At 50.2% G+C, this 14,903-nt stretch overlaps 2 protein-coding genes across 3 annotated transcripts; one reads left to right on the top strand and one right to left on the bottom strand.

Moving 5' to 3' along the window:
* Positions 1 to 1,507: 1,507 nt before the first annotated feature.
* On the bottom strand, positions 1,508 to 5,198 carry FBXL12 (F-box and leucine rich repeat protein 12). 2 transcript variants are annotated; one of them, XM_045990998.1, is made up of 3 exons: positions 4,742 to 5,198; positions 4,550 to 4,622; positions 1,508 to 2,906 (listed from the first exon to the last, which is right to left on the bottom strand). In XM_045990998.1, exons 1-3 carry the CDS (start codon positions 4,825 to 4,827, stop codon positions 2,085 to 2,087), a joined length of 981 nt encoding a protein of 326 aa, XP_045846954.1. In that variant the 5' UTR covers positions 4,828 to 5,198; the 3' UTR covers positions 1,508 to 2,084. The 2 variants fall into 2 exon arrangements, with proteins under 2 accessions (XP_045846954.1, XP_045846955.1); XM_045990999.1 differs by lacking the exon at positions 4,550 to 4,622.
* Positions 5,199 to 12,885: 7,687 nt separating this feature from the next.
* Positions 12,886 to 14,515, top strand: UBL5 (ubiquitin like 5). Its single transcript, XM_045991001.1, has 5 exons — positions 12,886 to 13,041; positions 13,316 to 13,382; positions 13,582 to 13,665; positions 13,813 to 13,850; positions 14,335 to 14,515. The coding sequence occupies exons 2-5, from the start codon at positions 13,327 to 13,329 to the stop codon at positions 14,376 to 14,378; spliced, it is 222 nt and encodes a 73-aa protein (XP_045846957.1). The 5' UTR covers positions 12,886 to 13,041; positions 13,316 to 13,326; the 3' UTR covers positions 14,379 to 14,515.
* The last annotated feature ends 388 nt before the right edge of the window (positions 14,516 to 14,903 follow it).

Consider the following 14,903-nt stretch of genomic DNA (forward strand, 5'->3'; position numbering starts at 1 on the left):
CACGTGTGATTAAAACAAGTCTCAGGTACATTTAATAGCAAAGGGCATCCTCACGCTTCCAGCCCCTTATCCAGAAGGCAGCAGTCAGGGGTGGAAGGAGCTCTGTCTTACGTCCCATAATCCTATCGCCCCTCAGACCGGCACTCAGGGAAGGGGTCACTAAAGTTGGGTGAACCGAGAAGAAAGACACCATTAACCAGTGGCATCCTGAAACCAGCTCGTGCCAGTTCAGGAGGGCCAACTGCTAAAGTTGCAAGGATTTTGTGAGCCAGTTGTTAGACTGTTGGTAGGTTGAAACCAGCCATGATGGGATACGTACACCGCAGAAATGGGCAAACACTACAAATTAGGGCTCCCCTGCCCCATCACTACTCGCTAGCGCTGGCCATTAAACACTTCCATGTTTACCACTGTCTCCAATTTCATGCCTGCTGCTCCATTTCTGCAGGAAAAGCAAGACTAAAGGAAGGTAATTTTTTTTCCTCCTCAAGCTGCTCCAGGTGGGGCATCAGCAGCCTACTCCAGGACCACCAGCAGATCCCAGCGTACGACTGGGGTTGGCGACCCCATCCTACTGCCCACAACAGACCTCGGGTGTCCAGACACCCTTAAAACAGATCTCTTTCCCCAACCTGAGACTTCACCAGTCCCAACGCTCCAGCCTGCATCAGTCTAGCCCCCCAGGTGCCCTGAGCTGGAGCTGCCAGGTTGGAGCATGGCATGGGACAAGTAAAGTAGACCCTAACCATGGCCACACTGAGGGAGTACTCATACCATAGTCCTCACATGGCCTGATGGAGAATTTCTGTTCTACTGCTAGTGGGAAAGCATGGGAGAGACACCCAGTCCTCTGGTTAAGTGAGCTTGGAACAAGGAACCAAGGGTCCTAGCTCAGCCGTTTTCTCTTCTCGCTCTTCCCACCACAGAACAGGCAGGCTGGGCTGGGGGACCTCAACGGTGGGCGCTCCTGATCACTATCAGCCTGCCACCTGCTTCTTTCAAGTGGCTCAGACTCAGCCAGCAGGAAAAGCATTGCTACTTACTGAACCTCTAAAACCCATGCCACCTGTGAGGAGCCCCCAACCTCACCCCATCAGCTGACTTCATTTTCTATCCCTCACCTCTTGTTCCCTCAGCCATACGGTTCTTCTTGATCCTGGAAAATGTCAAGTTCATTCACATCTCAGTGTCTTGGTCTTTTCTTTTTCCCAGCGCTTCCCAGAGTGGGTTCCTCATCCCCTCTCAGGTCTCCAGACTTCAGTGACTCATTCCACTCACTCTACCAGACACAGGTACCTCCGTCATGTGAGCCTGGTTTATTGTCTCTAAAACTATCCCATCAATGCATTCACCTGTTGATCGCCCTGCCTTCTACTCAGGGCTTGTTTTGTTTACTGCTGTGGCCCCAAGACTTAGAACACGGCGTGTGATAGCATGGGCACTCAAGAAAATGTTGAATAAGAAACCAAATGCTTTTTTGAAAAAAAATTCTCTAATAGCAAAATAATATATACTGTGGAAAAACTGGAAAATACAGAATACCAAGTACAGAAAATACAACTTAGAACCTCCATTAACACTTTTGATCATCAAAGCCTAAGACTTGCGGGCTTTCTCATCATGTCCCTTGTGTGCAAGTAGATATATCGATGGTGTGTGGGTGTGTGGGCGCACATACGTAGACACAGACAGTCTTTCCCGGCCTCCTATGGAGCCTTGGCCCTTCAGGTCCCCCTAACTCCTAACACCACCCTTCTGCATCCATCCTGTTCCTGAGAACAACCCTTCATCAAGGACCTTTTCAGCCCAGGACTGGTAAAGAGTTAAGGCTTTGCAACATAACCATGAGGTAGCTATGATCTCCCCCATTTCCAGATGTGGGGACAGGCCCTCCAGGAGGCTGGCTGATGTCCCAGAGGCCGAACCACTGGCAAACAGGGATTCCAATTGTCTGGAGGCCCCAAGGCTTCGGTTCTCTCCACCTGTGGCTTTCAGGCCCCGTCAGCCTGACCACAGGCTCTCTGCAAGGGGCCGTTCAGAGGATGTGGGGCTCCCCAGTGAACGCGGAGACTGACAGGCGGTTGTCACATCCACCAGTCCATGGACTCTTTGGGGCAGGCCCTAACGATGACCATACAGTGGGGCAGCCCCCTACACAGGATCCTCTCAGCCTCCTGACCCTCCCACCCCAGACCCTGCAGCTCAAGGACCCTGAGCTTGGGCATGGCAAGGCAGGAAGAGAGGATTTCAGCCGGGGAAGGCATTTCTGGGGTGATGAGAGGGCCTAGCAAACACAGACTCTCCAGGGCTGGCATGCCCTCCAAGACAGACAGGCCAGGGGCAGAGAGGCCCCTCACGGTCAGCCGGATCTTCCGCACATCTCGAAGGTGGCGGCTGATGGCCAGGAGGGTGCTGTCGGCCGAGAGGGTGCAACCTAGCACCTCCAGCCTCTGCAGGTAGCTCAGCTCCTGGAGGCCCGCATCTAGCCCTGTCTCTGTCACGCGGTAGGTGCCGCCGAGCACCAATGACCGCAGGGCACGAAAGCGTGTCAGGCCCTGCAGGTGCTCGTCTCGGAAGGCAGGGACGCGGTCCAGCACGATGCACTCGAGCAAGGGCAGCACGGTGGGGTCCTGCTCCTTGAGGAGCCAGGCCATAGAGATCTCACAGCTGTGCAGCTCCAGGGTCCTCAGGGTGCAGGGCAAGCTGGTGATGGGCACCATGCTCAGGTCAGCCACGTGTAGGCAGAGGCGCTTCAGATTGGGGCACTTCTGGCCCAGGGCCCTCATCAAGGCGGGGGACAACTGGGGGGCCTGGGAGCCTGAGAACAGGTAGCCACCCATCCGCAGGGAATGGAGCCGGGATGCCATGTACCGGCGAAGGAGGTGCCACATGACTTTAGGCCGCATCTGTAAGAGCCAGAAATGCGGGTGACAGGGTGAGAGATATGGAGACTATTCCACGGTGCCTGCCTGCCTGGAGACAAACAAGCCCCAGCTGGGGCTCTAGTGCTCCCCTGGGCTTCTGCCCTTCCCCTGCCAGCCTCAAGTGACCCTGTACCTCCCCAAGAGTAACAAGACAATATAACCCATTCACTCTGATTCCTAGGTTTGAACAAAAGCAATGAGGGAAAAGAGAAGATCAGAATAGATCTGTCTTTAGCAACAGCAGATTGTCATTACCTGAATAAGTAAGAAAGCAGAGCAACTCACCAGCATTTTATCCCTTTCCTCATGACCACCGCCAACAGAAATAAGCAACACAAAAGCAAACTGAAAAAGGCTAGAACTGCCTAGAGTAAATCAGACCTGTGTTAAAAATCATCATCATCATCATCACCATCATCATCACAACCTGGTGATGATGAAAGCTGCAAAAATTAACCGTGGAAAGTTAATTACTAGAAAACAAAGAAACTGGAAGCACTGTGCATTTTAATGTAGGTGCACTTTACCTTAAAAAAGAAGAAGAAAAAAGAAACTGCATAGGGTAAAATTTGTGCATAGCATAAAACCTGGGAGGTTGTTCGAAATTCAGAATCTGGGGCCCCATCCCCAATCAATCAGAATCAGCATTTTAACAAGATCCTTAGGTGATTCATATACACAGGCAGGGTTGAGACACTCCTTTATAACATTGTTTGTAATAGTAAAAAGCTGGAAATAACTAAATGTCAACAGGAAAACAGATCAATTGTGGTATATTCATTTAACAAGTTAAAAGGAACGAACAGAGTTCCACGTCTCAATTAAAATAAATTTCAAAAGCAATGTTGTGTGAATAAGGCTAGTTTTGGGTGGATGTACAATAAATAGCGTTTAATTACCTAAACAGAATGCCATTATTTAAACTTTCGATAAACACATGAACAAAACTGTATGTTGCTTCCTGGCACTCACACAGGAAGTGAGTGAGGAACGAGAAAGTGAGAAACGTGAGTTTCTAGAAGACTACATTTCCATTTTATAATAGCGGTGACCTCTGAGAAGGGTTTCAAAAAATGCAACGATATATTTATAAACGTTGCGTGCGTACATGTACCCATAGACCTTTGCATGTATGTTTCACAGAATCTGCAGCAAAAATGACCAAAGGTCAAAGTGGGTTAAATATAGGTGAAGAGGTCGTTAGCCGTTTCAGATATTATCCTCTACGCATTTCTATTTATGTATTTAGAATAGTTCATTCTAAAACAAGAAAAATAAATACGATGCCAATGGGGAAAAGTGGAAAAGGTTCGGCTGCACTACTCAGGAAATAAACTGTGGAAATTAGGTTGAATCTGGAAAACGATTCCTCCAGGAAAGCTCATTAACAGATCATGGAAGCAACTAACGTTTGTCCTATACTCGCTGTATGCGGGACTCGGCTCTAAGGTCTTTCCCTGCAGGAACTTGGTTATCCCCACTTTGGACATGGGGAAACAGGCTGAGCAGCGACGTGCCGCGATGCACCCCCGACCGCCAAGCTCGAAATCTAGGGGGCGAGGGGGTGGGGCTCGAGACCCAGACACCCGACCGCGGCCCAGGCCCGCCCGGCCGGCCCCGCGTACCGTGTACAGCGTCAGGTCGACATGTCGCCAGAGCCACCGGTCGTCCACCAGCCTCTTCCAGCGGTGACAAACCCTGGGGGAGGGGACCCGGCGTTAGAACCACCCCGGTCCCGCGGGGACCCGATCCGCGTCCCGGGGCAGCCCCACCCCCCACCGACCTTCCCGCCCGCCCCCCGCGGGGCGGGGCCGCACCTGGAGATGCGGATCCGGTCCCGGACTGGCAGGTAGGAGAAGACCTCCAACAGGACTGAGTCCGGCAGGTCCGCCAAAGTCGCCATGATCCGGCAGACACGCACTTCCGCTTGCGGCTGAGGGGATTCGGGATCTCGCCCCGGGGGCGCCAGCGGGTGACGGGGGGTGCCGGCAGGGCGGTGGCCGCCGCCTCCGACAGCGGGCGGAGAGTTTCAGATTGCCTCTGACAAGGACATGCTTGGGTCCCGGCGACAGGCCAGCCGGCGATCCCGACGGAGCCGGGAGGCGGGGACTGGGAACCAAGCCCGCGCTCGGAAGGCGTGGCTGAGGCTCTGACGCGGCCCGGAGGCGGGGTTGGGGGCGCGGACGAGGCTGGGGGCGGGGCTTTGGCTGGGAGAGTGACAAGGGGCCCCGGGGCGGTGACTGGAGACCCGGGGGCTTGTTTGGGTCGAGAACCCGCCTGGGAGCGGGATTACCCTCTGGGAAGAGGCTGCGGGCAGGGCTAAGGGCTGGGACGAGGCTGGGGCGGAGCTAAGGGAGGGGACGAGTTCGTGGGGCGGGGCTAAGGGCGGGCAGTAGACTAGTGGGGCGGGACTGAGGACCGGAATCGAGCCCGGGAAAAGCGCCCTGGGGCGGTGACGGACGGCCCAAGGGCGGGGCCAAGGGCGGTGACGAGCGGCCCGGGGGCGCGGCAAGTGTTGGGAGGGCGGAGCTGCAGACCCCAGGACCCAGCCTGGAAGGCGCCCTTAGACCAGTGCTGCTGGGGGACGACCAGCGGTTGTCCTAAGGGAGAGCGAGGCCCTAACTTTACCGCTTTTTGATGCCTATGAACAAGAATAAATCTGTAGAACCGAAATAGCTTGTTAACAAAGGGTGTGTTCTATTTTTCGTTTTGATAGCGCTAAACTGTTACCCAAAGAGGCTGAGGCTGAGTTGACACTCCCACCAAATATATATCACTCATTTGTGATTTTTTTGTTTTAGAAATTTTTTTTAAGATTTTATTTATTTGGGGCACCTGGGTGACTCAGTGGGTTAGGGCCTCTGCAAATATATATATATAGAACACATATACATATAAAGAATATCTAAATGTTTGTATATATTTTATATATAAATGCTTATTAGATATATAAATGCTTAGCTCCAATATTGTTGCTGGTAACAATCTGGAAACAACTGAATCAATACAGAAATGTTGAGTAAATTTCACTGTTTTTATCAATTGATAATTTTTTAATGAATTACTACTTTAAAAATGAGTGATGGGGGTGCCTTGGTGGCTCAGTGGGTTAAGCCTCTGCCTCTGGCTCAGGTCATGATCTCAGGGTCCTGGAATCGAGCCCCACATCAGGCTTTCTGCTCAGCAGGGAGCCTGCTTCCCCTTTCTCCTTGCCTGCCTCTCTGCCTACCTGTGATCTCTGTCTGTCAAATAAATAAATAAAATCTTTTTTTAATTTATTTGACAGACAGAGATCACAGGTAGGCAGAGAGGCAGGCGGGCGGTAGGGAGGGGGGGGTGAAGCAGGCTCCCTGCTGAGCAGAGAGCCTGGTTTGGGGCTGGATCCCAGGACCCTGGGATTATGACCTGAGCTGAAGGCAGAGGCCCTAACCCACTGAGCCACCCAGGCACCCCCACTCATTTGTTTTTAAAAGTTTTTATTTTTAAGTAATCTCTACACCCAGCCTGGGTCTTGAACTTACAATTTGGAGATCAAGAGTCGCATTCTCGGGGCACCTGGGTGGCTCAGTGGGTTAAGCCACTGCCTTCGGCTCAGGTCATGATCTCAGGGTCCTGGGATCGAGCCCCGCATTGGGCTCTCTGCTCAGTGGGGAGCCTGCTTCCTCCTCTCTCTCTGCCTGCCTCTGCCTACTTGAGATCTCTCTGTCAAATAAATAAATAAAATCTTAAAAAAAAAAAAAGTCGCATACTCTACCCCTGAGCCAGTCAGGGGTAGAGTTTTTTTTTTTTTCCATAAAATTTTATTTTCAAGTAATCTCTATGCCCAAACAGGGCTGGAACCCACAACCCCAAGGTCAAGGATCGCACGCTGCATAGACTGAGCTGGCAAGACACCCCACCACTCTTTTTTTAAAAAGATTATTTATTTCTTTATTTGGCAGATATAAATATATATATATACAACATATACAATATGTATAATATTGTATAAAATATACAATATATATTTATCCGGTAGAAAAAACATGCATATATATACATATATGTATATACATATATATGTATATATACAAACATATACATATATGTATACATGTATATATACATATATGTATATATGTGTATATATATATGCATGTTTTTTCTACTGGATAAATAACCAGGAACCAGTTTGATGGATCAAAGGATACATAAAGTTTAATTTTGAGGTTTTGCTAAATCATACCCCCAAGAGCCTATAACGGCAATACAATGCTTTCAATACACACACACATACACACACACACACACACACACACACATACACACACACACACACAGAGGCAGGAATTGGAGATGCTGAAAACTGTCTTAAAAAGAAATGCAAGGGGTGCCTGGGTGGCTCAGTGGGTTAAAGCCTCTGCCTTCGGCTCAGGTCATGATCCCAGGGTCCTGGGATCGAGCTCCACATCGAGCTCTCTGCTCAGCTGGGAGCCTGCTTCCCCCCTCCCCCGCCTCTGCCTGCCTCTCTGCCTACTTGTGATCTCTGTCTGTCAAATAAATAAAATCTTTGGAAAAAAAAAAAGAAACGCAAAACTCATTAAGATGTATGCATTAAATGTGTGCAATTTTTGTATACCAACTATACCTCAATAAAGCTAAAAAATATATATCTGTATGCCCATACTTATCCATAAACAAAAACACCAGGGCTTTCACCTATCAGATTAAAAAAGAGGAAGAAGGGGCGCCTGGGTAGCTCCCTTAAGCTGCTGCTTTCAGCTCAAGTCATGATCTCAGGGTCCTGCAATCAATCAAGTCCTGCATAGGACTCCCCACTGCGTGGGGAGTCTGCTTCTCCCTCTCCTTCTGCCCCTCCCCCTGCCCATGCACACTCTCTCTCTCAAATAAATAATAAACAAAATCTTTTTTTAAAGATTTTATTTCTTTATTTGACAGAGAGAGATCACAAGTAGGCAGAGAGGCAGGCAGAGAGAGAGAGGGGAAGGAAGCAGGCTCCCTGCTGAGCAGAGAGCCGGATATGGGGCTTGATCCCAGGACCCTGGGACCACGACCTGAGCCGAAGGCAGAGGCCTTAGCCCACTGAGCCACCCAGGCGCCCCAATAAACAAAATCTTTAAAAGCAAAACAAAAAAAAAAAAAAAAAAGATGAAGAACCTAGAAAATATCCACACTGGCCTTGGTGTGAGGAAACAGGCCCTTTCAACCCTGAAGAAGGGGCAGAATTGATTCAAACGCTTTTTTTAAAAAAAAGATTTTATTTATTTATTTGACAGAGAGAAAAATCACAAGTAGGCAGAGAGAAAGGGGGAAGCAGGCTCCCTGCTGAGCAGAGAGCCCAGTGCGGGGCTCAATCCCAGGACCCGGAGATCTCGACCTGAGCCGAAGGCAGAGGCTTAACCACTGAGCTACCCAGGCACCCGTGATTCAGACTCTTTGAAGGCAATTTAGTAATATAAGATTATAGCTTCTGTTGGACCCAACAATACGATCCCAAAATGTTAAAATATATATATATTAGGTAGGTCTTTCTATGCTGTTTGGAACAATCTTCAGGATACTATTTGCTTTAAAAAGCAAAAGGTGTAGAGATCAATGAATATAGTTTGATCTCATTGGAGATATATATACCTCCAAAAAATGCACACACAATTTATTGTGTTTCACCCTTTATACAAGGCCTGTATGAAAACTAAAACATTCATAGGGTTCCTGGATGGCTCACTTGGTGGAGCACGTGACTCTTGATCTCAGGGTTGTGAGTTCAAGCCCCACAATAGGTGTAGAGATGACTTAAAAAAATAAAAAGTCTTTGGATGCCTGAGGGGCTCAGTCTGTTAAGCATCTGTCTTCAGCTAGGTCATGATTCAGGGTCCTGGAATAGACCCTGCTCAGGGTCCCTGCTCAGCAGAGAGCCTGCCTCTCCCCCTGCTTGTGCTCTCTCTCTGGCAAATAAATAAATAAAATCTTAAAAAAAAAAAAAAAGTCTTAACAAAACCAAAAACCCTAAGTCATTCGTTTCTGCCCTCTGACATAACTTAAAATATTGTATGTTACCTGAAAATACAAAGTCTCTCTCCATTGAGATGTGTTAATGTCTGAAAAGTTTTATCATTTTGGGGGGAGGCTCCATATCACACATTTTTTTTAATTTTTTATTTTATTTATTTGACAGATAGAGAGATCACAAGTAGGCAGTGAGGTAGGCAGAGAGAGGAGGAAGCAGGCTCCCTGCGGAGCAGAGAGCCCGACGCGGGGCTCGATCCCAGGACCCTGAGATCATGACCTGAGCCGAAGGCAGCGGCTTAATCCACTGAGCCACCCAGGCGCCCCCATATCACACATTTGAAGATGCAGGAACTATCTCCAGAAATGGAAACTTTTTTTTTTTTTTTAAGACTTAACAGAGAGAGATCACAAGTAGGCAGAGAGGCAGGCAGGGGGTGGGGGTGGGGAAGCAGGCTCCCCGCCAAGCAGAGAGCCCGATACAGGGCTTGATCCCAGGACGCTGAGATCATGACCTGAGCCAAAGGCAGAGGCTTAACCCTCTGAGCCACCCAGGCGCCCCCGAAAATGGAAACTTTTAATGGTAGTTGCCCCTGGAGATGGCTGGGATCTGAAGGCAAGGACACTTTTGGCTGCCAAATACATACTTTAATACTGCTTGAATTGTTACTATGTGCAATAATTACCTTAAAAAAAAGTAAGTTCCAAATGTTTTTTAATCAACCAAACCCCTTTGATATTTTTCCTCAAACAAAAGCACAGAAAAAATGCTTCATGCTTTGGCAGCAATCCTGCAACTGTGGAAAGACCAAAAGAATCCCACAGAGGTCAAGTGACTTCCCAGGGCCACAGGCCCAGATCTGATGCCACAGTGTAGCCCTCTACCACACTACTCCATGGTCTTGATTCCTTCTGGAAATCCTATGCCATCATGCATGGGGAATGCCTTCTTTGCTCCCAGAGCCTTGGGCTTCCCCCTCACAGCACTGTATTGAAGACCTCTTCATTTGTCTTATTCTTCTATGAGTCTGAATTCTGGGGTGGTGGGTGAGCCTTGGTCACTGCTGTATCTCCAAGGCCTGCTGAAAGGCTAAGCTATTGGAAGAAGGAAACTCTTGAACAATTCCTTCTACACCTAAGATTATTTCCTCTCTGGTGCTTCCTAGGTGGGGCAATTGCTTTAAAAAGAATTATTTGAGAGAGAGAGAGAGAGAAGGGAAGGAGGGACAGAGGGAAAGGGAGAGAGAAAATCCCACGGGGACTAGGCACTGAGCACAGAGCTCAAAATGGAGCTTGATCTCATGCCCCTGAGATCGTGACCCAATCCGAAACCAAGAGGGAGACACTTAACCGACTGAGCCAGATTTGGTTTAAAATTGCCAAATTTGGGGGGCACCTGGGTGGCTCAGTGGCTAAAGCCTCTGCCTTCAGCTCAGGTCATGATCCCAGGGTCTCTGCTCAGCAGGGAGCCTGCTTCCTCCTCTCTGTCTGCCTCTCTGCCTACTTGTGATCTGTCTGTCAAATAAATAAATAAAATCTTTTTAAATAATAAAATAAAATAAAATTGCCAAATTTGGGGGGCACCTGGGTGGCTCAGTCGTTAAATGTCTGCCTTCGGCTTAGGTCATCCTGGGAGTCCAGGAAGCAAGACCCACATCAGGCTTCCTGCTCAGCAGGAGGCCTCCTTCTCCCTCTCCCACTTTACCCTACTTGTGTCCTCTCTCTCCCTGTCTCTCTCTCTCAAGGAATAAAATCTTTTTTAAAAATTAAATTGCCAAAGTTGGGGGCAACTGGGTGGTTCAGTTGGTTAAGCATCTGCCTTGGGCTCAGGTCATGGTCTCAGGATCCCGGGATAGAGTCCCGCATCAGGCTCCCTGCTCACTGGGGACTCTGCTTCTCCCTCTGCCTCTGCCCACAATCCTCCTGTTCCTGCTAGCTCACTTTCTCTCTCTCAAATAAGACAAAATAAAATGTTTAAAATAAATAAAATTGCCAAATTTGGTTTAAAATGCACCCCTGGGGCAACAGTTTTTGTTTTTTTTTTTAAGGATTTTTATTTATTCATTTGACAGACAGAGATCACAAGCAGACAGAGAGGCAGGCAGAGAGGGGGGGTGGAAGCAGGCTCCCTGCCGAGCAGAGAGCCCGATGCGGGGCTCGATCCCAGGATCCTGGGATCACGGCCCGAGCTGAAGGCAGAGGCCCTAACCCACTGAGCCACTCAGGTGCCCCGGGGCAAGTTTTTATGTTCAACAAAACCCAGGTGCTCCTGCCCCTGGGGCTCAGTTACAGGGGGGGTACAGCGGGTTCCACCAGCATACAAGGGTGGAGGGAAGGAAAACACACATATAAACTCCTTCCTCTGGGTCAGAAACCCAGAAAACAAGTGGAGAGAGAGGGCCTTCCCAGCTTTCTCCTCGGGCTGTGACCCAGAACTCTCCCTCTCAAGAAGCACCTATCTCCTCCCCACCCCAGCACCTCTGACAGCCAACCTTCTGCTGCTCAGACAGGGGGATGGGGCTGCCTTGTTCCTCAAGGGGCATTCACTGAGTCCTTTCATGAGATGCTCCAAATTCTAAGTACCAGGGTGTGGGGAGGGGTCTCTAAAGTGAGGTGCTATCTCCGGAGGCCCCTCCCCTCTCACCTGAATAGGGGTAGGGGTGGGGGGGTTGGGGGGAGTCCATGCAGCAGTGGCAGCCTAGTCCTGGGACTTCCCATTGCCCACCACCCCCCTCAGGATGGCTTAGCCCAGCTGGGGTTGGCAACCCCCCAGTGGATCCCCATCACCTCCCACTGGAGCTCAACAATCCCAGATTTATTCTCAACCCCAGACTTCCCATTGCCCCCCACCACCGCCTGTAACTCAGCATCATGATCCTGTGCTTGAACAATCTTCGAATCAATTATTGCGAAAGTAGAACTTCTCGTTTTAAAAAAGTTACATTTCCTTTTTTCCCTTGATTACAAGAGTAATATATGTTCATTGTAGATAATCTGGGAAAACCAAAAAGTGCCAAAGAGGAACAGGAGATTCAGCAATTCCACCATCTAGTGGTAACCACTATCAGCATCTTGTGGGACACAGTAAATAACGTGAATGGAGTGACGTTCCGAAGTTCCCTCATCTCACCTTTGACCTTCCAACCTCTCCTCTTGCATCTGTTCCTGTGCAAATTCTTTAAAAAACCGTCAGAAGCTGATCCAAGACCAATCCTATACAATCCTAGGGTGGGAATTGCTATCCCATTTTCATAGATAAGGAAAATAATGAATCAGAGAGGGTAACCGTCTTGCTTGAGATCATACAGTTTAATATTAAAGGGTAAGCTTAGGTTTTTCACTCATCTGTCCAAATTCAGTTATTTAAAACGAGGTGCTCCCTGCCGGGACGGGGCGATCTGCCTTGAACACACAAACCTGGGTGATTTTGCCCTTGTGCCCTTTCCAGGTTACTTGCCTGAGATACTGGTCGGCGTGCAACTTGGGCTCCATTCTAATAAATGCTGGGATCCAGCACGAGATCAGGCGGCCCCCCTGCCTACTGACTGCAGTCTGCGCCCCAGTGTCCCGGGGGGTCAGGAGCGATAGCCAAAGAAGAGGGGTGAGCAAAATGCTTCCAAGGCCCGGCTCCGAATGGAGGTAGGGGGCCAGACGAGATGACTGCACGACTCCACCCAGGCTCCCCATAGCCCTGAGGCTGAGTCTCAACTAGGAGGCTTCGTCGGGCTCAGAAACGGGAAGTCACTACCCCCCACGGGACGTCCCCGGGCTCCCCTGCGACGTCTCCCCACATCTAAGGGTCTCAACCAACAGCTTCCAACGGACTGGGCGCCGATCCTGACCTCTGACTTCCCTTTCACGCCCGGGCCCCCAACGTGGCCCCACACACCGACGTACAGGAATCCGCTGGGGACCCCGAAGCCGCGCCTGGGAACCGCAAACCCCTCCAGGACTTGGGACCGGAAAGAAGTCGGAGGGGTGTGGAGCGCGGAGCAAGGGACGGGCGCTTCCGGTTGTTCACTTCCGCTTCCGGCTCTTAGCGCCTACTCCGACCCCGGCTCCGCTCTCGAGCGAGGAGGTTGTGGCGTCTGCTGGTTCCAGGCGTTACGAGGTGAGGGGCCGCGTAGAGAGGTCCGGAGTCGGGGGGAACTGATGGGACCCGGCCCTCAAGGGTGTGCGCGCCTGCGAGAGGCGAGGCGGAGCCTTCAGGCGACCTGAGGGGGGAGGCGCGGCTGCCTGGGCTTCGCCGTCCTGGGAGTTGAGGCCCGGAAGGACTCGGATCTGGGAGGTTGAGGGGTAAACATAAGACTCAGATCCGGAATCTTGGGTCCTTGGAGACCCCTGAAGTCCTGACTCTGCTGCCTTCCACCCCACACCGTGTGTAGCTCCAGACAGGATGATCGAGGTTGTTTGCAACGACCGTCTAGGGAAGAAGGTCCGCGTTAAGTGCAAGTATCCACCGGCGGCCGAGAGGCAGTGGTTCCTGGGGTGCTTGACATGAGGCCGGCAACTCAGTCTGTGTTGTACGGTGCCTTTAGTTAAACCCGGGAGAGGGGGCGGATGGGGTCCTGGCAGAGGGTGTTGGGCCCTGGAATGTCCTCTTGCACGTTCTCCCTCTCCCTTCCATTTTCCTTAACTCGTCTGCGCCCAGCACTGATGACACCATCGGGGACCTTAAGAAGCTGATCGCAGCCCAGACTGGCACCCGTTGGAACAAGATCGTCCTGAAGAAGTGGTGAGTGCAGTGGTAGAGCTGGGGGCTGGACGGGACTAGGTCAGGTCTGGGTTGGAGAGTCCTGCGGGCTCAGGCGGAGGTTCCTCAGCTTGCCTCCAGGGTGAAAAGCCACCTTCCACCTCTGCCTAAAAGGTTTCTATCCCACAGGTACACGATTTTTAAGGACCATGTGTCTCTGGGGGACTGTATCCTTTGTGTGACTGCTTGAGGAAGGGTCTACATGCCAGACTTGGTTCTCTTTGTTCAGGGCTGGGAGTGCGTCTGTATGAGATTGTGCACATAAAGTGTTTAATTTAGTATGCAGCACGTGGTAAGCATCTGGAAAATGGGAGCCATGTAATCGTTTTGTTGGGGGAGGAGGGTGGTTGGTGAAATACTTTGCCTTGGCTTAGAAGACACTCTAAGGTCAAAATATATACATTACTGAACTCTACCTGAGTGTAGACAGGAGGTCAGGGTGGAGTGAGATTCAGGCAGGTCTGTTGTGCAAAGGGAGCACGAACTTTTTTTTTTTGTTCATAGTTTGGGTTCTTTCCAAATCAGAATGACCCAGTTCCAAATGGCTTCCTTGGCCCGGGTGGAGTCCTCAGGCCACCCTGACCTACCCATGCAAGGTGAGAGGGTGGAGATGGAGGCCACAGTGAGAATTCCTTAACACCTTTACTTCAGATGAAATCCACGATGGGATGAACCTGGAGCTTTATTACCAATAGAGGAGAATTCCTTCCCCCTGCTGTACCCTCCCTTGTCTTCCCTTCCCCTCTTCCTCCCCCCAATCCCCTTCTCACCCCCCCCCCACGGATATGGATACTTGTTTTTAAAAACTCATGTTAATAAAATCCTAGAAGTTCCTTCATTGTTGTCATCTTTGAGCGAGGCTTTATCTAATGTGGGGAGGGTTGACCTCTGGTTGTAACTGTTCTCTCAGTACGCAGCTGCTGAGTAAGGACGTAAGGACGCAGGATCAGCTGGGTTGATGAGGGAAGAGTAAGCAAGCAGCCGGGGAACTCCGCCCAGAGCTCTGGGATTTGCCATGGGTCCATGAAGGTCCTAATAGACCAAGGGATGTCTGGGTACAGACAGTAGATATAGTAGAATACAGGTTCTGGATTCAGACCAACTGTGGTTGGAATCCCAGCTCTGCCACTGAGAGTGATTCTGAGCAGGGTAATTAACTTATCTACACCTTCATTTCCTTATCCAAACTGGAACTGCCAGTATTTACTTCATTGCCATGT

The sequence above is a fragment of the Meles meles genome, chromosome 20 (genome assembly GCF_922984935.1).
Source record: "Meles meles chromosome 20, mMelMel3.1 paternal haplotype, whole genome shotgun sequence".
NCBI classification, from domain to species: Eukaryota; Metazoa; Chordata; class Mammalia; order Carnivora; family Mustelidae; genus Meles; species Meles meles.

Excerpts from the sequence above, each read along its gene's own strand:
- FBXL12 (XM_045990998.1), bottom strand. The coding sequence starts at position 4,827 with ATGGCGACTTTGGCGGACCTGCCGGACTCAGTCCTGTTGGAGGTCTTC. Across the intron at positions 4,623-4,741 it reads GACCGGATCCGCATCTCCAG|GGTTTGTCACCGCTGGAAGA; the intron begins GTGCGGCCCCGC and ends CCCCTCCCCCAG. Across the intron at positions 2,907-4,549 it reads TCGACCTGACGCTGTACACG|ATGCGGCCTAAAGTCATGTG; the intron begins GTACGCGGGGCC and ends TGGCTCTTACAG.
- UBL5 (XM_045991001.1), top strand. The coding sequence starts at position 13,327 with ATGATCGAGGTTGTTTGCAACGACCGTCTAGGGAAGAAGGTCCGCGTT. Across the intron at positions 13,383-13,581 it reads AAGGTCCGCGTTAAGTGCAA|CACTGATGACACCATCGGGG; the intron begins GTATCCACCGGC and ends GTCTGCGCCCAG. Across the intron at positions 13,851-14,334 it reads CCATGTGTCTCTGGGGGACT|ATGAAATCCACGATGGGATG; the intron begins GTATCCTTTGTG and ends CCTTTACTTCAG.